General features: G+C 30.8%; 5 protein-coding genes and 1 non-coding gene across 6 annotated transcripts, besides 6 other annotated features; 1 reads left to right on the top strand and 5 right to left on the bottom strand.

Moving 5' to 3' along the window:
* Positions 1-1,219: part of a mobile genetic element that runs on past the window's edge.
* Positions 1,220-1,261: a mobile genetic element.
* Positions 1,262-1,900: 639 nt separating this feature from the next.
* Positions 1,901-1,946: a mobile genetic element.
* Positions 1,947-2,886: a mobile genetic element.
* Positions 2,887-8,571: a mobile genetic element.
* Positions 8,572-8,654: 83 nt separating this feature from the next.
* Positions 8,655-10,211, bottom strand: TVAGG3_0817340 (uncharacterized protein; the record flags this gene model as incomplete). Its single annotated transcript, XM_001293068.2, has 1 exon — positions 9,163-9,507. A coding segment is annotated over one exon (345 nt), but the record flags the coding sequence as incomplete, so codon positions are not given.
* Positions 10,212-11,598: 1,387 nt separating this feature from the next.
* TVAGG3_0817330 (uncharacterized protein) lies at positions 11,599-13,679 on the bottom strand (the record flags this gene model as incomplete). Its single annotated transcript, XM_001297323.1, has 1 exon — positions 11,789-13,372. One exon carries the CDS (start codon positions 13,370-13,372, stop codon positions 11,789-11,791), a length of 1,584 nt encoding a protein of 527 aa, XP_001297324.1.
* Positions 13,680-14,694: 1,015 nt separating this feature from the next.
* Positions 14,695-15,788: a mobile genetic element.
* Positions 15,789-16,157: 369 nt separating this feature from the next.
* On the top strand, positions 16,158-17,174 carry TVAGG3_0817310 (uncharacterized protein; the record flags this gene model as incomplete). Its single annotated transcript, XM_001297915.1, has 1 exon — positions 16,158-17,174. The coding sequence occupies one exon, from the start codon at positions 16,158-16,160 to the stop codon at positions 17,172-17,174; it is 1,017 nt and encodes a 338-aa protein (XP_001297916.1).
* A 306-nt stretch (positions 17,175-17,480) lies between these two features.
* Positions 17,481-17,562, bottom strand: TVAGG3_0817300. The gene has a single exon. It is a non-coding gene; the product is annotated as a tRNA-Ser (tRNA).
* A 422-nt stretch (positions 17,563-17,984) lies between these two features.
* On the bottom strand, positions 17,985-18,755 carry TVAGG3_0817290 (armadillo (ARM) repeat-containing protein family; the record flags this gene model as incomplete). Its single annotated transcript, XM_001297914.1, has 1 exon — positions 17,985-18,755. One exon carries the CDS (start codon positions 18,753-18,755, stop codon positions 17,985-17,987), a length of 771 nt encoding a protein of 256 aa, XP_001297915.1.
* A 328-nt stretch (positions 18,756-19,083) lies between these two features.
* TVAGG3_0817280 (uncharacterized protein) lies at positions 19,084-20,953 on the bottom strand (the record flags this gene model as incomplete). The annotated part of the gene is made up of 1 exon (XM_001297913.2): positions 19,249-20,610. The coding sequence occupies one exon, from the start codon at positions 20,608-20,610 to the stop codon at positions 19,249-19,251; it is 1,362 nt and encodes a 453-aa protein (XP_001297914.1).
* Positions 20,954-21,099: the final 146 nt, after the last annotated feature.

The raw sequence follows: 21,099 nt of genomic DNA, 5'->3' as shown, positions 1-21,099 counted from the left end.
AATCGCTAATGGTAAAAGTGTTTATACACAAGATAATGCTAGAGAAGAAGGTTACATTACTTCTACTGCATCTACAACAGAAGCTATTAAGAAAGTTGATGTATTTAGTAAGGCTAGACATAAAGATGTTTTCAATAGATGTGATACAGTTCGTTCTGGACAGATTATTGAGTTCAATAAACCAATTAGTGGTGCAACTACATTAAAGTTCCACATACCAATCAAGATTGACCTAAGAAGATTCCTAATACTTAATAACATTAGATTCCTTCCAGCGTTTGCTGGTAACTTACAACTTAAGGTTAAGTTCAGTATTGCTGGTATGGTTTGGACACCATTAAGTTATCAGGATATTCTACCATTACCGAACATGCAAGCCAATGTTACAAGCTATATTCCAATCACTAATCACTTCACTCCTATCTATGAAGGTATCAAAGTTATTGATACTGTAACTTGGAATGCCGATAAGAGTACGATATCATTTGGTACCAAGTTTATTAAGTTCACTAAGAAGAATGCAAACTTCTTTGAAATGATTACATACTGTAACTCATTCTCTTTGGACCCTAACATCTATAGTGATTTGGTGACAAGATATTCGGCAAAGACTCTAAACTTCCCAATCAAAAGAATTGACTGCATTACTATGGATGGTTCAATGGCTAAAGGTGAAGGAACTCCTTGTACATTCACGGCAGCATTTACTCCATTATATGTGAACACCATTTATACACTATTTAAGAAAACACCTAATTATAACACTACCTATGAAAATCCATTGTTTGAACAAATTCAATTGAACTGTGGAGCATATGGTAACATACCCGCTGAGGCTCAAGCATCTAATGATCCAATCTTCTATGAGATGCAGGCAAATGCCACTAACAATAATAACGATACTGTTGGCTTCAACTATGATGTCATGAGGTCTATCACAACCACATCAGTCCCTCAATTTGGAATCGAGTCAAATGACTTAGGTCATTACCTATGTGGATTCCCTTGCGAAACTGATTATACATTCCAACAGGGTCAGTTATCTAATTCACCTATTACATATAAGCTTACAGTTAAGCCAACAGCAGAGTCTATTAAATATACTGAGAAACCAGTGTTATGCTTCTTACGTCACGTTTGCCTCTCCATACAGATTAAACCTGTGGGACCACCTATCGTACTTCTCGACGATTATGATTTATCAGCCCCTGCTAGTGAATAAAGGTTAGTTTACATATGAACGTTTATTTTTACACATATATGCGTACATATGCGCGCCCGTATGGTGTCAGTTTTCTGTCACTTTTTTCATTGTGTCGGTGCCTGTAGCTGTAGGCTACAGGCGACGCACAATGTATACTGTACTGTACTTTTACATCTAACATGCACCAATTTATTTTATAACTTTATTAATACTAAATTTTATTTCATACAAAAAGTAAAAATTCATAAGTTATATATTAATTTAATAAATTATATTATCATTTATAATAAAATTTTTCGAAATGCAGATAAATTTTAACATGTTCGAAAAATTTTATAAAATATATTCTTTTTATTAATGGTAATATAGGAATTGTAGGAATAAAAACTTTTTATAAATTATTCATAAATTTTTAAAATCGGTTTCATACAAAATAAAAATAAATTTTCATAAATGTAAGACATGAATTTTTAAAGTTTATTTTTTTTTATTTCATTATGTATGGGCTGAGTGTAAATGTCTTACAATTTTGAAAATTTTTTAAATCTTGATTTATTCAAAAACGTAAGAATAAAAACCGTAAGAATCATACATTTTTTACTTCATATGTTAAAAAAAATGATACAAAATCGTTCAATATTGTATGAATTCTTACGTTTACAAAAAAAGTCACACAACCCTTCAACATATACTACTAATATTGCGAACAAATTCTGAAGTAAAATCGCGATCAATAATTGAAGAGAAAGGGACAAACTATCCAGTGTCACTTTTCAAAGGAATAAAAAAAATAATAAAGATGAAATAATAACATGAAATCTTATATAAATATAATTTTATCTAAATAGATAAATGAATTAAGCAGTTTACAGTTATATATATTTAATGAGAGACAATATCTAGTTCTATGGTAGAAATGACTCTTAGACTCAAATAAGTAACACAGATAGAAAGTACTCAGTATAACAATTATATATGTACACTCAAAGTTAGTCGCTGCTAAAATCTTAACCTTGCATTTCGGGAAAATCTGACAAATGGCTCTTAGACTCAAATAAGTAACACAGATAGAAAGTACTCAGTATAACAATTATATATGTACACTCAAAGTTAGTCGCTGCTAAAATCTTAACCTTGCATTTCGGGAAAATCTGACAAATGGCTCTTAGACTCAAATAAGTAACACAGATAGAAAGTACTCAGTATAACAATTATATATGTACACTCAAAGTTAGTCGCTGCTAAAATCTTAACCTTGCATTTCGGGAAAATCTGACAAATGGCTCTTAGACTCAAATAAGTAACACAGATAGAAAGTACTCAGTATAACAATTATATATGTACACTCAAAGTTAGTCGCTGCTAAAATCTTAACCTTGCATTTCGGGAAAATCTGACAAATGGCTCTTAGACTCAAATAAGTAACACAGATAGAAAGTACTCAGTATAACAATTATATATGTACACTCAAAGTTAGTCGAATGTTTGAAAATGCTTGAAGCAATATATTCAAGTTTGCAACAAGGATCAATAGATTCAAATCTTGTTTATTGTACTTTAAAGGTACTTTTAAAAAAGAAACAATTAATGTAAAAGATTCAAATAATTTTTTATTATTATTTTATTAATTTTTTAAAATAAGGTTAATAAAAAAGTGACACTGGATAGTTTGTCCCACACTCATAATTGAAAATTACGATCATGTACTGAAAAATGACGATCGAATTGAATGAATAGAATTATATCTAAGAAAAAATAAATTGTATTTAGAAGATGAACAAAGAAAGGTGTATGCTAAAAATCATTTAACAATAAATGGAAATAAAACGAAATTGTTAAAAGAAAAAAATGAAAATTGTTAAATAATATATTATTTTTTAGTCATAAGAATAAAAATATAGTAGTTATAAAAGGAATTAGACTTCATATATCAATTCTTTTTCTCTGTAGATGTGGAACGTTTGCTTTTCGATCTCTTTCGATGAACTTGAAAATATAAGTTATTATCGCTGAGAATCCTTTCCGAAATAGGAGCTTTACGTTTAGGAGGATTGTCGGATGAATTTTGTTTTTTATTGTTTGATTTTGTTGTTATGGAGGATTTTTTCTTATTTTTTCAGAATTTTGCTTGCTATTAACTGAAACTTGTTTTGACGGCCCAACAATAGCATTTGTAGTAGGAAGAATTCCCAATAACGAGCGCATTTTCGATAATTGTTTTTCAATATGATCAAGAAGGTCCAGCTTATGTTCTAGATTACTAGACATTTGATTTGTAGAAGGATGGTTTTGATTTTCTGGTTCTAAATCTGTAGAGTCTGCAATATTTGAATTTTCGGAGCGAATTGGAGCATCTGAACCTTGATTTGTATCGGCTTGCTCAAAATTAGTTTGAATTGGAGTGGATGAATTAAAATCTGGATGATTTAATGTTTCATTAAATAATGCCATAATTTTTTCTCTTTTTTCATTAATAAACTTAGTGATCATTGTATCTTTATCTGTTAGATTGATCGATTTGAGTATATCTGCATCATGAACTGGAATATTTTCGAACAATGAACTCGATTCTATGGAACCATATGGAGAAATCTCGTTCTGAGCCAAAGAAAGATCACTTACGTTGTATTGTTTGATAGAAAAAATTGTTTTCTCAAGTTCTTTTTGAAAGCAGTCAAGAATATAATTTTTGTAGCTATCAGTGATAACGGTTTTTATATGGCGCTCGATCTTCTGGTTATTTTTGATGGCGTTATATTTATCTAATTGGATTTGAGATATCTTCTTAATAGCTTCATAAATGTTTGGATGTTTTAACGAAGAAAATTCTGAATGCATACTCTCGAGGCAATCATTAGTGAATATTGCAGTTGCATTATTATATTGAGATATTAAATTGTAGTGCGGCAACCAAACTTTGTTGAAATAATCAATATAATCTTTGATCGAATCAACTTTATTTTGATTAATTATATGCATTGTAAGTACAAATTCTTCATGAGACATGAATGGAGTAATAGAATATAGCTTAAATAAAGAATTTTGTAAAGTATTGAAATTTTTTGTATAAAGTGCTACAAGTTTCCTGTGCAAAGCTTGTTTGAAATGAAATAGGCATCCAATTATACGGACTTTAGGGAAAATTTGTTGAAGTGCCTCTATCATTCCCTTTTCAAAATCACAATGAATTTGAATTAGCTTTGAAAATTGAATACCCTTGACAGTAAAAATATATTCATGTTGTAAACAAAAACGATAAAAACGGGTTGATAAAAAAGTGACACTTTACATGGCAAAAAATAGAGCCTTACTTTTGAGATACTTGAGATTGAAACTGAATCTTATGAAGCGGTGATCTTGAATCACTACATCATAAGGTTCAGTTTCATATAAAATTTGTTATTCTTTTGGAATTATTTCTTATAAGATTTTACATCTTTTAGCGGGGAATGTTTGTTATCATGTATATATTATAAATATTTACACGATAACGAACATTCCTCACTAAATTACTGAGAAACTTTGAGGAAATGTCGAACAATTTCCTCAAAGTTTCTCAGATTTATATAGATAACTAGAGTCCCCTAGGCACTGATTCTGGTTCAGTACCTAGGAGGCTCTGGTTATCTAACGAACTGATAAAATGTTTTTAAATTTTGTGAATATTGCTACCTGTGAAGCACTGACTTCAAATCAGTACCTCACAGGTAGCAATTACATTGAAATATGGGAGAAACTTTGTCCGAATGTTAAACTATTCGGACAAAGTTTCTCCCATTTGTAGTGGAGATGGAAGGCTTTGAGGTATATTGTATTAATATATACCCCAAAGCCTTCCATCTCCACTTGAAAGTGTCCAAACTTTGGGTTAATAGTTTGCAATTAACCCAAAGTTTGGACACTTTCTAGAAGGAATTGGATGGTAAGAGATATACATTCATATGGTATATCTCTTACCCTCCAATTCCTTCTTAAAATGGGGGAAACTTTGTCCGAATGTTAAACTATTCGGACAAAGTTTCTCCCATTTTGCGAAGGAATTGGAGGCTATGAGATACTGATGAAATGTCAGTAACTCATGGCCTCCAATTCCTTCCTAAAACTCATAAAAGTGGACCTTACATGCATATAAAATTTGACATGTAAAGTCCACTTTTTGTGAGCGGGGATTTGACTCCGTCAAATCCCCTTTTTCGTTTACGAGATTCAAATGCCTTCTTATAAGATTCAAATGTGCGGTTTTTCATGAATATAAATAAAAGTGGTAGATATTGATTTGTTGAAGGTTCACAAATCATAATTGTTAGCATCTGTCCTTTTTGAAAATGTTTTGGTGTAATTTTAAAAGTTCCATCGCAAAATAAATCTGTGGCTTCTTTTGCAAATTGAATTGCCTTCTCAAAACCAAAAAACATCGTCTCACAATTTGCTTGAAAATCATGGCCAATGAAAAACTGCTCGCCATTTATTAAACAAAAATTAGCAATTTCATCGTCTGTAATTTTTTCTCCAACAGAAAATTTTCTGGACTTATTATAAACTTCCCTGACCAATGAATCTTTAATTAATGGGTTTTCATCAGTACCAACAGCAAGTTCTGTCATAAATTTTTTAATCTGCTGAAAAGTGCCGTTGTCTTCAGAAAATTTTGCCATTGCCTTATTGTATATTTCTGTCAGAGTCATTGATTTATGAAGATCATTTTTTTCATTTTGTAACTTTTTAAATTGTCTGCATTCGGGTATATGTTCCTTTTGTAAATCTTCGGAAACTGAACTGTTCTCAATTTTAACTAAATAACGTGCTTGACAAGAATGATCGATGCAACGGTAGTAACGTTCAATATTATTTGAATTAATAATATTGTATGATCATGCGAATAAAGCATATCTTTGCAAACAATTGTATCAGGATATTTTCCAGTAACTGCGGGAATATTTTTAACTGCAATATAACTAAAATATCTTCTGACAGCTTTAGATTCATTTTCGGCGTATTTAATATTAAAATATTGAAGAACTTGTTTGATTATATTCGTTTTTTCATCTCTCGATGTTGATTTTGGTATTTATCAGATTGTTCCCTGATAAATATTTTATTTTCGTCTGTAAAGTTTGCTCTTTTTTGATTAAATATAGATGATTTTCCCATTAAAAAATGAAATGATGCAAAATTTACGAAAACCGTTCGAAAATTGAATAAAAATGAAAAGTAATACTTAAATGAGGAATTCTTTGAGATATTGGTCTTAGATTGAATGTAGCGTCATTCTTATATAGAATATATATTCATATCATCGGAAATATGATAAAAAGCATATAATAAATGTCAAAAAAGTGAACAAATAAGCAAAGATATTTTTTAAAAAACAATGAAAAGTAATACTTAAATGAGGAATTCTTTGAGATATTTGTCTTAGATTGAATGTAGCGTCACAAATTTCACAAATATAATTTACTATACAATTTTATTTATTTTTTTAAAATGGCTGACGACAGTCTGTATCAACTAACTCAACTAGTCAAGCATAATGATTATTCTTCGGATTCATTAAATCAACTTTATCAATGCATAAGTACAATGACAGAAAGATCAATTGGATGCTTGAATTGGGATAAATTTTTCAAAAAAATCACAGTGACTGATGAAGTTCTTTTACATTTTTTAGCATCCGTTTTAAACATTGAAAAGATATCAGAATGTTTCAAGGATTATATTTTTTATCATAATATTAATCTTGAAAAATTCAGTAATTTAACTGAAACAGAACAACAAACAATTTTAAATTCCTACAAAGCGGATAAATTTACATATTACATAATGTGCTCACAAATTGTAAAATCAAACTGGAACAATTTATCCCAAACTTTAGTTAATATTGCAAATCAATATTTGCCATTTTTAGATGAAGAAAAGCAAATATATATATTTACTGAAATAACTGGCAATTATCAAAATTTTGAAATTTCAGTTGCAAACTTGTTACTTTTTTATGAAAACAATGAAGAAAAATTAAGCAACTGTTTTAATTTAACATTGTTCCAGCAAATTTATTCCAAAAATGGAATCGAGCAAATGATATTTTTTTGCTGCAAATACAATTTGTTGCAATAACACTTCTATCAATTTTTACAATCTCCTTGAAATTGAAGAAATGAATCCATTTGATTTTTTTTATTTCTCAATTCAATATAAAGAGATATTAAATTGCGATGATTTTCCAAAAGTTACAGAAGTAATCACAGGTTTAATCTCAGCTTCAAATATTAATGCTATTATGCGAATTTGCCAAAAAATTTTGGATAAAATTACATTTTATAAATGTAATTATTGCCATATTACCTCAATATGGAATTTTATCACAAATGCAGCAATAATTCTTCCTGATGAAGATTTATTAATCAAATTATTAAAATTCATAGAAAAAACAGAAAAAGCAACAGATGAATTATTCGAACCGGAGAATGATTTGAGTTTCTATGAATATTTAAATTCGATTTTCTCAGATATTACATCTGCGAGAAATAAGCAATTTCTCTTGGAATTTCTAAATACCCATGAAGATGACTTCATTTATGATTAAACATTGTGAGGTCATTTTTGATCAACAAATTAATTGAAATTCCGATCAAAAAAAATTCACAAATTGGATCAAAAAAATCGAATCTCAAGTTAAAAATAAAAAATTTCTACATTTTTATCAAATTTAGATTTTTTTTTCAAATCATGCGAATTGATTGAATAATTGCATATTTTATCCCATGCATCTAGAAGTATGTGTAATATTTTTGCTTTCATCAAGAAATTGTCGAATTTGATCTTAATTTTTTTTTGAAAAATATACTTTTAGAAAAAGAAATAGTGATTGAATAGCTGCTCATGCTGTAAAAGGGTTATTTTTACAAGTAAAAAATTGTTATTTTTCGAGCAAGTCGAGGCTTTTTTACCATCTTATTTTTGAAAAATTTACGAAAAATTATATCTGAAAAAACGCTTCATTTTGATATCTTACAATGATAAAATACCAATGTTGCTGGGATATAATAGCTACACCTGGACATCTACTACATTAATGCGTATGACAGGTAAAGTTGATTTCAAAAGTATAGCCTGGAAAGATTACAATAAATCAACAATAATTCAAAAAAATTTCTTATAAGTTAACATAATAAAAATTTAATTTTTATATTGCTTGTATTATACTTAAGTATATAATATATTTAAATCTTAGAATGAAAATTCGGGACGCCCTAGCTATTCAATTTTCCCTTAGGACGCCCATAAACCTCTCAAAAATGTGATGTAAATATCACAATTTTGAGAAATTTACACTAGGACGCCTTAGGACGCCAACCCCATTTTTTACCCTCTCAAATTGAGCTTCTCAAATATAAGTTGGCCTATTCAAATAATAAAATTAAATAATATTTAAAATAATAAATAAAAGTGATTGAGGTCATAGCAAAACGGCTGTTTGGAGGCAGTTAGGAGCTAGCGGTTGAAGCGATAACATTCACAGCCAACATCTACGGTCAAGCGGCAGCATTCAAGGGCAACATCTACAATCAAGCGGCAGCATTCAAGGGCAACATCTACGATCAAGCAGCAGCAAGGAGCTATGGCAGCAACGAACTACGGCAGCAAGAGGCTACGGCAGGTCAAGCGGCATCAAGGAGCTACGGCAGGTCAAGCAGCATCAAGGAGCTACGGCAGCAAGAGGCTACGGCAAGTTAAAGATCAGTCAGATCTGGAAATATCTTTTTCAGGATTTCATTTGTCATGAAAAGCTTCAATAGGATTCTACACTTTATTAGATCTTCACGTGCGTTTTGATTAAACCTATTACGCAGGTTCCGCACAATTGAAATCATTCTTTCCACATCAGCTTCGGTTGCAGCAATAGACATGAATTTTAAGGAAATCTCTTTCAATGCCTTGAAATTTGCATCACATGCTACTCAAAACCTTTGATCCAAGCAGGTGAGGTCGGTGTTGTTCCTGATTTCACTCTCATTCATATGTATAAAGTTGGAAAGAGCTTTCTTGTACTCATTAGCTATGCTCTTGGCCGAACTTCTCTTGTAGAACCTCGCTTCTGCTTCTGCACGTCTCGAAAGCATCTCGATCATAAAATCGTTGAAGCTGTACTCTTCCACTTCTTGCATTGACAGAGACGCCCATTCACCAAGGTTCCTGCCTAGTCTCCTCCTTGGTTCATTCTCTTCAACTTCTTCATCCTGAGCAATGTCTTCTGCATCTACTTGGCCATCACCTTCAATTGCTTCGTTCTCAATCTCGGGCTCTTCTATATCTAGATTTCTGTCCAATTGATCCTCTGCCACTTCATCCAAATGATCAGGGGTGTAGCTCCTTGGAGGGATTTCAAGTTCAGCATTGATAGGTATTGGTTCTTGGAAGAAGAGTGAAACGTCTGGCTTGTACTCAGTATGCATGTTCAATTCTGCGCGGATGACTGACCGGCCCCATGGAGTTAGACCAAAGGCAAATTTCATCAAAGCGTAGTTGCCCTGTTTGTCAAAAACTTCATTCATGTTGGCGATTAATGCATCTGCAATGCGCTTTGACGAACTTGATAATTCAGGACGATTTGCAATTCCGGTCAACTGCTCAATCGTCGATTGAAACATTGGATAGATGTAGCAGAAGCAGCCAACGTCACTCTCTGCATAATTCAAGAGTTTCTTGATTGGTAAAAGAATCTCTTCGAAATTTAACAACCATTGTGGAAGTCCATCCTTGAAATCAATTCCCATATCCCTTAAGATCTGAACAGATTCCGGTGGATCATCCATATTGAACAATTCATAAATTTTAGGGTGTTTTTCTTTTATCCACTTCAGAAGATCCCAGAAAAACATCCAGCGATGATCCGGAACATGAATAATCCTCATATTCAATGCCCTTCTCGTGTCCGGCTTCGATAACTCCTTGCTTATCGCTTTGCAATAATTAATTTGCATTGCGAAAGCTGCACAATTGTCTGCCGTATGCTTCACCACTAAGTTGAGGAGATGCGCAACACATCGGATATAAACGGTTTGAAGACCCGGATATAGTGCTCCGCATCTCCTCCAGTGGCACAGCCCTTTAACTTGGGCGGGGCATCCATCGGCAACAATTGCAGAAAGGAAATCCTTTGGGAAGGTAAAACATTCAAAGAAATTATTGTAATCCCTGGCATTCCAACCATCAGCGATCATAGTATCAATGAAGATATGGTTCTTCATTTTTGCTGGATTGCTAGCCATCACAAAAAAGCCATGCCGGCTTCCGTGTGATGCCGCATCAATTGTTATCGAATAGTAGCCCATCTTGTCAAGCTCAACGTGTATTTTTGGAGCTACCAAGTCGGCTAATGTAATGATTCCATCCCTTATCTCGTCTCTTATATATGGGATCTTGAGTTGAAAATTGATTACTCCCTTGAAGGTGGAGTAGACATGTCGGGCGAAATCTTCTAGTACACCTGAAGCGGCCATATTGATTGACATGTTGGTATCCACAACAAATTTTACAACATAAAGTAATTTTCTATCTTGTTTTATTAAATCTCTTCTCGTATATGGATTATTTTCACATTGTATTTGATATATATGCTGATGATCTTCATCAAATTCTGATGGTTTTCGATGATAAATGCAGCGCATATATGTTTTTGTTAGTAAATTGTAATGTATCGCTAAACAATAACAATAAAGTCTTTTTCGTTCTTTCGATTTTTCGCTTGTATCTGGAAGATAAGCAATATTGAAACATACTCGACATTTATTATTAGTTGAGAATTTAGTATCCTCGAATTTTGGTAAGGGAGGTACTTTTCGAGGGATATTTTTGGGAGGAAGTTTGCAATCAATCCATCCCTCAAATTTGGATTCATATTCATCTTGTGTTTCAGTCATTAATTCTTAAAAATAAAAAGGGTAAAAACTAAATAAAATGGGTAAAATTCAATAGTGTCTGTGCTATCGTTCAATTTGAAGGTGTCTTTTGAAACCGCAAGACACATTGAATTTTTGAATAGTGTATTATGGTTTGACAGACACCAATGAAAAAATAAAATGATATTTATTTTAAATATATAAGATCCTTATATAAAATATAAATATTTTATCGTTTTATTTTCTTGTTTTAGAAATGTTTTTTATTGAAAAATCAATAAAACTAACTCCAAAATAAAATTTTTGATTTAAAGACACTATGATGACACCAGGCAAATCTTCCAAGACACCTATCGTCGGGAATCTAACAACCCTACTTTAATTGTCTTTCGTTTATCAAAAATATATTTCATTGTCAATTTTATCATACTAATAAATATATATTTTTTATTTCATTTTTAGTAATTTTCAATTTTTTTTGAAATTTTGAAGTAGGTTAAATGTGAAATAAATGAGCAGATTGTTTGTAATTTAAGCGTACACGTTGTTTTTTGATAGAATATTGTCAAAGCCCATATTTTAGAATCGAAATTATATTTTCTTTATTAACAATATAATTTAGAGTGCAAAACAATTGAAACAAAAACGTTTTAATTAATAAAGCAATACAAACAAAAATTTTTTATTAATAACGATCATCAATTGACACTCTTCTTTTGGTTTTCTTCTTTGGTTTACTTTTCTCACCAACAATTTTCTTGTATTCTTCAGAATCTTTGAGGTGTGGGAACTTAATTCTGTTAGTTTTCTCCCAAATTCCGAGTTGAGCGAGCGTTTGAGCGTCACAATGCTCAGGATCGACCATTATTCTCTTCTTCTGCTTTTTAACAGTCGAAACGCTATCGTACATTTGACAAGCTTCGTCATAAAAATATGTCGAAACTTTTTTCTCTTGTAAATAAGAAACAACGTCACTCATCGTTACTCCAAAGTCTCTTCTAAGGTATTCTACTATCAGCATCGTTGAAGTAACAGTAAAATCGTCAAATGATAATTGGTCCATGAAATTCCAGAACATTTTCTCATCAACAGCATCTCCGGACATTAAGAAATGCCTTAAGTTCATTGCTGCCCTTTGTTGTGAATCATTAGAAATATATCCGTGCTGGGCTATGAAATCCACAAAATTCTGCCACTGTTTCTTTCTGTATGGAAGGGAAGTATTGTCATCCATCGCAAGTTGAGAAGCTTCGACCCAAGGAGATTGAGGAACATGAGCAAGACCTTTTCCAGGGCCAATATTAGTAATACGATCAATATCTTGGTGTATTAAATCAAGTCGTTTCATAAAAGCTTTTCTACTTTGGAAAGTTGTCCTAATTGACGCGATTCTTTTTTGATTTTGACGATCAAAGCGTTTTTCAAGCCGATCTGCCATTAAATCACTTTGATTTCGCATAGTATAAAGAAGATTAACTTCTTCCCGAGTGAAAGGAGCCTTAGTTTTACTCCAGAAAATTTCTTGCTTGTATGGATCAATTAAAAGGGAAGGAGTTTCTTTATCAAGTTCATCTGCATCATCTATACCTGTTACTGGCGTTTCTGCTGGTGGAGGAACTGAATCTGGCTTCATTAAACCATCAATTGGGAAATCTTCATCGGTTTCGATACCTTCAAATGGTTCAAATCCGTATTTGAATGACTTTTTAATCTCTTGCTTGATGATTGGTATTGTAGAATCCATTTTAGGTCTGAATGATTTCATATGTGTGGCTTCAGGAAAAGGATTTTCTCCTTCTGGCAATTGAAGAGGTTTTTTAATTGTTTTGAAATTAAGTGTTCCTATGTTTGAGATAATATCCCCGGAATCTTTGTTATGAAGAAAACATGAAGAATTTCTTCTCTTTCTTTCTTCAATTTCCTGCTGTTTAAGTAATTTTTGTCGTCTTTCTTCTTCTGCTTGCTGTTTCATTTCTTGTAAACTTAGCTCTTCATCAGTATTATCATCTAAAATTGCTTTTAATAAATCTTTTGTCTTTGTAATTGAATTATCACTTTGTTTTTGTACTTCTACGACTGATTGTGCATATTGAGTCTCATGCAAAAGAGGTAACCCCTTTTCTATTTCTTTAATAGTGCCACTTGTAATCCAAGCATAAGGATCTATTGGCCTTTTGACGCCTTCCTTGGCAAATATCTTGCTTGACGTCTGTTTAAACCTTATGTCCTGAGGATTATATGGAAAAGGTATAGTTTCATTTTCATTCATATTTTCAAAATTTTTGACAAAAATTTATTTATACGTTACTTCATCATATAATATCTCTTGCCAAACTTGACCAGATTATCATCGTAAAGCAACCAGAATCAGCCACCTTAAACATAGGCCAGCAGTTAAAACCACACAGTGTTAATTATCGACAAAGAAGTAGCCCCACTCCTAGTAGTCATAAGCAGCGACATATATTTATAAAAATATATTTAATAAGTTCTAACTAGTTTTTACTATGGAGTATGCTTTCAGAGATTTATTACTCCAATAGTTCACAAAACAAAGGAATAAAATTACATTAAACATGAATTCCCAAAATTATTTTCAAAATATCAATCATCTGCATGTAAGGCTTCCCCTTGCATTTGCCTTTGAAATAAATAATTTTTAATTGGCAATTTTTTTACAATCGCAATACTTTTTATTTGAAATATGTAATTAACATATAATTTTGACACCTGATCGGAGGATTTGATCGTTCAAGACTAGTTAAACCAATGCTAGTAATATAAACAATATTAAAAATATCCGTGTGACTTTTTGACTTTTTGAGCGGAGCGAAGCGGAGCTCAAAAAAAGTCAAAAAGTCACAATCTGATATTTTAGTTCTTTTTCAATGCAGGTGTCGAAAAAATATCTGTGTCACGTTTTGAATTATCTAAAATAATTTTATAAAAAATACTCATATGATTATAATAATTACATTTTATCTAAATTACAACTATTCAAAATTTTATCTCAATTTATTTCCAAATGGAGCTCCCGAGCTCTAAATCTATGAAGACAGATTGATTTGCTCTTCTGGAAAATGCAACACAACATTTCTACTCAAAGGCAAGGTCTATTCCCCTTTGATTCAAAGCTCGATTTAGGTTATCGCAAAATAAATATCCTTAATTACCTTAAAGTTCCCCCACGAACTTCTTCCAAAATCTTTGTCTCATGTTCTCCTACAGACTTACGAGATTTTCATGAGTTATCTCACCTACTTTACTAGTAAAAATCTATTTTTATTATCATATGAGCATTTTTTTATAAAATTTTTTAGAGAATTCAAAAAGTGACTCGGATATTTTTTACCATATTGAAAAGGAATATCATTATAGTTATGACACTTTTTACGGGCTTATAAATAGAACCGAAAAAGTATCAAGCAACTATTAATATATATATATATATTCACTTTTTAATCATCCCTCCTCTCAAAAAGTGACTAATATATTTTGAATATATTTTCCTATTTAAAGTTTCTGAATTTGAAAAAAAGTCAAAATTTAGTTCAGCAAAAAATAATTGTTCAATTTTTCAGAAACTTTAAGGGTCCACTGTAAGGCCAAATAAGGCCTATCGTCGTCCCAAAAATATTGCTCAAGATGGTGTTTTTACTAAGGCCCAAACTTAAAAAAACGCAAAAAAATTAACTTTACTCTTTTGAGATCCTTATCAGATGTGCAACAATTTGATGCAGTATCGCAATTCGAATCCGATTTTTTAATGTAGATGTACTCTAACATTCTTGAAAAAATGCAAAATGATATTAATCGAGCTTTTCATTTCTGTATCATACACGAAACAAAATCATTCATTATACTAAAATTTATCAAAGTTTGAATAATGAAAAAAATAATATCTAAATTTTTACATTGAGTCGGCTATTGATATGGTCAATATTAAATCGTTTAAAAATGGGCATTGGCCAGAATAATACCCACTAAAATACACATTTTTTTAAATTTTATCAATTTGTTTTGGTATATCTTTATGATAATGAATAAAATGCTTATCTTTCATAAGTAAATACATAATTTATGCTGAAACACAAAAAATAACACGAAAATTTTTTGCCAACATTTCAAAACGAAGGATAATGCTTTGAATATATAAACAATAATACTTTGTCTAGAGAATTAAATTTGTGCTATCCAATTGTCAATTCTTTGAATTTTTTATAAAATGCACGATATTCCGGCATTAGCCTCAATAAATATAAACTACATGCATCACAATATTAGGATGTAATGGCATTAAAGCGAATTTCCTAATTTCTTCTCAATTAAATTCCTAGAAAAACTTAGGAATTAATGATTGGAAATAGGTCAAAAAAATTCCTAATATAAAATTTATACTTAAATTAAAATCAAAATTCGAAAATATCTATTTTTCAAAACACGCATCCAGAAGCGAAAAAATTCGAAAAAAATCATGTTCTTATAAAACTCGCTGATTTTGCAATTTTTATGTGATTTGAAGTGATAGAATGTATTATCATCTTACTAAAACATATACTTTATTGTTACATTCACAAAATATTAATCAGAACACTAGGAAAAGTGGATTTTCGAAAAAAGACGATAACGATTATTTGCAAATCGCCTCTCAATTTTGAGAGACTTTCAATTTTTACAGTGGACCCTTAAACGTTAAATTGTTAGGGCAATTTTTCCAAATTATTGCACTTCCAAAATTATTTATGAAGGTATTAATACATGAATGAACATCTTTATAATCGAATTCTGATCAAAGGCTTGTCCACGTCTCAATTTTTTCAAAATCATTGTAAAAAAATTCTGCTATCAGCCATAAAAATTTATTTCATCTTAGGTCAATGTATACAAAGTATGTTATTTGTGATTTTTGCTCTGAATTTAAAAGCATTGAAAACTGCCCCATAGATTAAATCTGGTTGACTCATTTATTTTTTCCTATATATGAGCATTACAATTTCAAGATTTTCACCCTCGAAATTTTCTTTAATATCAATTTTTCTGTTGTTGAAAGTAAAATGCTATCATTCTTTCCATTTTTCGCAACTTGTGAAAATAAACTATGGTTTGAAAAATTCGCGTCTACTCGATTTGAATCGAGATATGCCTGGAACGGCTGGTACTTGTCTTTTACCGTTGACACCTGGTATTGGATCGATAATTGCTTGTTCAAGAACATTCAACCTTATGGAGCTGTCCGCTTTACAAATAAAATCTCAACAATGTGCATGTTATTGAGTGATACGGTCTTTCATAGTTGCTTTTCTAATGATGATAACTTTGCTGGTGGATCATTTTACTGGAGAGAAGAAGGACAGTTTGCTGAATATGGTGTATGCTACTACAATAGTTATAGCAGCAAAAATGGCCAAGTTTTTGGTATTACAGTTAGCAAGTCAAAATATGCGACTAACCACCACAACATGTCTACTTTTTCACAAATTGGTCGTGGTGTTGATAGTGGAAATTTCTTAGCTGGCATTGCATCCGGTGAAATTATTTTCATAAATAATAATATGTCGTTTTGTTATAATCAAGAGCATGCCGGAATAAACTCTGCTAATGTTCTCTACGATAGCCTTTGGAAACAGTCTCAGTTTAAAAATTTTTCATCTTCGAATATATTGTTTAATCCAGGTCAATCAAATCAACAGAGAACTCATAACGCTATTCTCTGCAACTTTATGTATTGTAAAGGCAATTCTCTTTTTCAATCTGATACCAAATATTTAAACATTGTGAGTTGCATCATTAAAGACAATAAAGTTAGAACATTGATTGGCGTTAGAAGTGATTATATTGTAAATGTAAATGATACGTACTCGTCGTCTAATTTTCCATCAAACGCGATAGTTGAAAATCCTAGAGTTGAAAGTGAAGAATTAACTCTTTCCCTATTAGATTTTACTGTTTGCGATCGAACACCATATTACCAGGATTCTTTGAAACTTGAAAAAGTAAGCCGTAAAGCAATTGGTGCTGCATTAGCACAAATTCCATCAATGGCTTCTTCAAGAGAAGGTTCTTATATATAATTGTTAATTATTTTATGTTTTTATACTGATATGAGTAAAAAGCGGAATTTCAAAAAATAAAATTAAAAAAATTTGAGCTGTCTATGTGCAAACTTGGTAAATTAGCTTAGAATATGCTTTAAATGTTGTAGATTAATTAAAAATCAGGTAAGAAAAGATATTGGAGATAAATCAAATCTAATGATTTTGTATTACATTCTTTAAAGATTACCATTTTTCCCATTCTGAAAAGAATTCTTATTAAGTATTCTTCTGCTTTAAATAAATCTTCGATATTTATATGCAAAAATAGAAAAAAGCCAAAAACGACACGAACCAGATTTGAACTGATGCGGGACAAGCCCATGGGGACTCTAATCCCACGCCTTAACCACTCGGCCATCGTGCCTTGACAATTATATTATTTTTTCATTATAATATAAATGATATTTCGTTTTAAGACTGGTGATAATAGGGGATCTTCTACCAGTTGGTGGTAAGAAATATGATTTCAAAAATTTTTCAAAGGTCAAACTCACAAGATAACACTATAACACTCATTTTTATCTTATAATCAAACATCATTATTGTTATTAATTACATTTTAAAACCCTTCATCAAAGAATTTCAATGATTCGTCTAAGAATTCATATCACCACATATATGCATGTTACACATTTTAAATATTCTCCAAATCTATAAATTAAACCCTATTCTTCTTCAATAATTTTTGGATGCAGTAATTTTAATCACAATATCTTAGTGAACAGAAAACCAATGCTTTGTATTCATAAATATATTATAAAAATATGATATTTATTAAAATTTATTTCAAATTAATGTAATTAATGAAATCATTTGTTTTGTTTTCGTCTTTAGACTCATTAAACTTTGCTTCAGCATATCACACTCTTCTATTGGATGCTTGTCTGTGTTATTTAATAGGTTTGTGGCAAGTTGAACCAACAAATCAACAAATGTATCATTTTCTTCAAACTTATTGATGGAATATGCAACAGTCTCTAATGTTCCACACTGAACAATCATGTTTGCCATGAACTTCTCCATTGAAATGTTTGATAAATACGAAATCGATTCTCTTGCATCGATAAGGCAATCTTCTGAGGCATCCAATATGTTCTTTGCTATCTTTATTGCCTGCCCGATGCATGTTGTATATTTATCAACAAGAATTTTTCGAAATTCTTCGATTGCGGCAATGTTTCCGAGAATTCCTAGGCAGGAAGCAAGTATTTCGTGATTAGATTCGGATGATAAGTATTCGATAAGTAGATTTGGAACATCTTCTTCAATCATATCTTTTATATTTGTATCAAATCTGCTTAATTCCCATATTGCCTTTAGCATTCCTATTTTGAAGCTCTCTTCATCTGAAATGACATCATGGGCAACACATTTTGCCCATTCTTCTTCTTTTTGTAGTTCTGTTTTGAGCTTTTCATTTTCTTCTTTTAGTTCAATGAGGCTTTTCTTCTCGTTTTCGTTCTTTTCGTTAAGGAGTGCTTTGAATCTCTCTGCATTATAGAGTAATTCCTCGGTGCTTTCGCTTGTTGTGTGTAAAGTTTGAAGAAATTCTTCCATTAGATGAAAAAAAGTTTACGTAATCAAAGTGATGTAGGAAAAGTGACAACTTTGATGGGTTTTATAATTAAGAACTAATAATATGTTATAAGAAGTAACAAGTTGATGTTGAGTACATTATGCGCAGAAAATTCATTTCATTCGCTAAATAAATGAAAAAAGATTTTTATTATTGAGGTACATGTAGTTTATACCATAGTTAAAAAGGCTAATAATATCATTGGAAAACGAAACATCAAGTTTATGATTTGCATTTAACTACAATGTTAATACAAGTTATAGTGAAAAGGCTATTTATATCATATGATATTGAAAAAGATTTTTATTACTGAGATATATGTATTTTATACAATATAGAAAAGGTTAGTTATCTTATAAAAAAAATTTATTATAATAAACTTAAATTTAGCCATTAAAACAAACAAAAATTAGTAACATGAAGTTTGAAAACTAGTTCATGATGAGGGGAATGCGTAGTTTATGCGAAATTATTTCAGTCCTTTTTATTAGTTGAATTTTGAAGTTTCTGAACAACTACAAAATTAACAAAATCATAATTAAGATTATAAAAGTCATTTGAACGATGTAAGGACTTTTTAAATTTCAACTTTGAATTAACTATGAATATGTAAGAAGAATCCGATTCATCAATAGAAAATCCAGTCCTATTTGGGCTAATTTCAATTTTGCTATATTCAAGTGCATCTATTAAGCTTTCAAATACTTGTGGATTTGAATTATATTGTAGAATGCTTGATTCAATTGGATTTCCTGCGCATGTGTTCATTACATGCTTTTGCTTTGCATAAGACACAAAATATGTTTTCTTTTTATCTGTATCTATAGTTTTTGATTTGTGTTTTTCAATAACTAAAAGATTCTCTGTAGGAAACTGGATTTCTTCATCCTCAAGAGGTTTGTATGCTGAAAGAATAAATTTACCAGACATTTTGACTAAAATGGCATTCGATATCTCAGAATTTTTAATAATTTCCGAAACTTTCATTTTTTCTCCAATAAAATACTTGGGATATGGATCTTTATTAAGTTCTTGACACCATATCAATTGACCTTTAGGTTGTACTGGCATTAAAATTCCATAATGAGATCTAACAAATCTGGAAGGAGTTGAAGGGTATGGATCATGTTTTGGATCATATGAAAAGTAAAAGCAATCATCTTTTGGTTCAACTTTAACAGGAACAAGAGATTTTTGTTCAATTTGTAATAAATCTGGATTTTTAACAATTGGATGAGGCCAAAGAAAATTGGCTGATACGAAATCGTAAATGTTTGATCGTACATATATTAGCGCTATATATTTTTCACTTAAATCAGAACTTTTTGTGAAATGATCTGTTTGTACTATTCCATTGTTAGAAATTTTGAAGGAACCTGCATTTGTATTGACATTTGTATAGAGAACACCGTTTTCTTCTAAAATTATTGAAATTATTTTGTAATATTGTCGTTTAGGAATGGCAATTATTTCTTCAACTAGTGATTTCTCGGATGATTCAGGTAAACAAACAATAATATCAGGATCATTTTCAGATTCTACCTTTGAACCCGGTAAATTATTCAATATTTCCAATTCGAATCCGCATTCATTACAAAATTGAGTAACGAAACATATTACATCATCTCTAATGTCAGTGTCTGCAAAGTTATTTGGAAAAATCGAAAACAAATTTGATAATGCAAGATTTTCTGTGATTTGAGAAGAAATCATGTATTTTACAAGAGGAAAGGAATTAAAACATGCCGTAATATGAGGACAAATAGATAAAAATGCATTGATACATGCTGAAAATCGTGGAAAATGATTCAAAATCATTGGTTTAAAAGGTAACATTGTAATTAATACATTAATCGAAGATACATTTTGTGGTATGAGGCATTTTCTAGAATATCTTGCTGTTATATAGTCAATTTTCTGAGTTTGAAATAATGATTTTTGATTCCATAGAGTAAATTGGATAAATAGCACACTGTTTAAGTTCTTAATAGATGATGATAACTTTATTCGATCGAATGTTGATAAAATCTTACAATCGAAAACGTTTTGATCTTGAATTTGCTTTAATCTAACTTTAATCAAGTAAATTGTATCAGAACTGTTAGATTGATAACTGATGATCTGTTTCTGACCTAGATTCAAACATACTTCAGGAATGTTCGGTAAAAATGAATTCACCAACATTTCTGATTTTAATATAAAATGAAGAAGAAATATTTTTGAGCTTATTGTTTGGTAATTCATGCATAATTGTTGCATGCTAAGTAGTGTCAATGTGTAAACCTCTCAATTTTATCGTCGGGGAAGCAACACAATTCCCTCAAA

This window comes from Trichomonas vaginalis, chromosome VI, assembly GCF_026262505.1.
Source record: "Trichomonas vaginalis G3 chromosome VI, whole genome shotgun sequence".
Classification (NCBI taxonomy): Eukaryota; Parabasalia; order Trichomonadida; family Trichomonadidae; genus Trichomonas; species Trichomonas vaginalis.
This window is presented reverse-complemented; position numbering and strand designations above follow the sequence as displayed.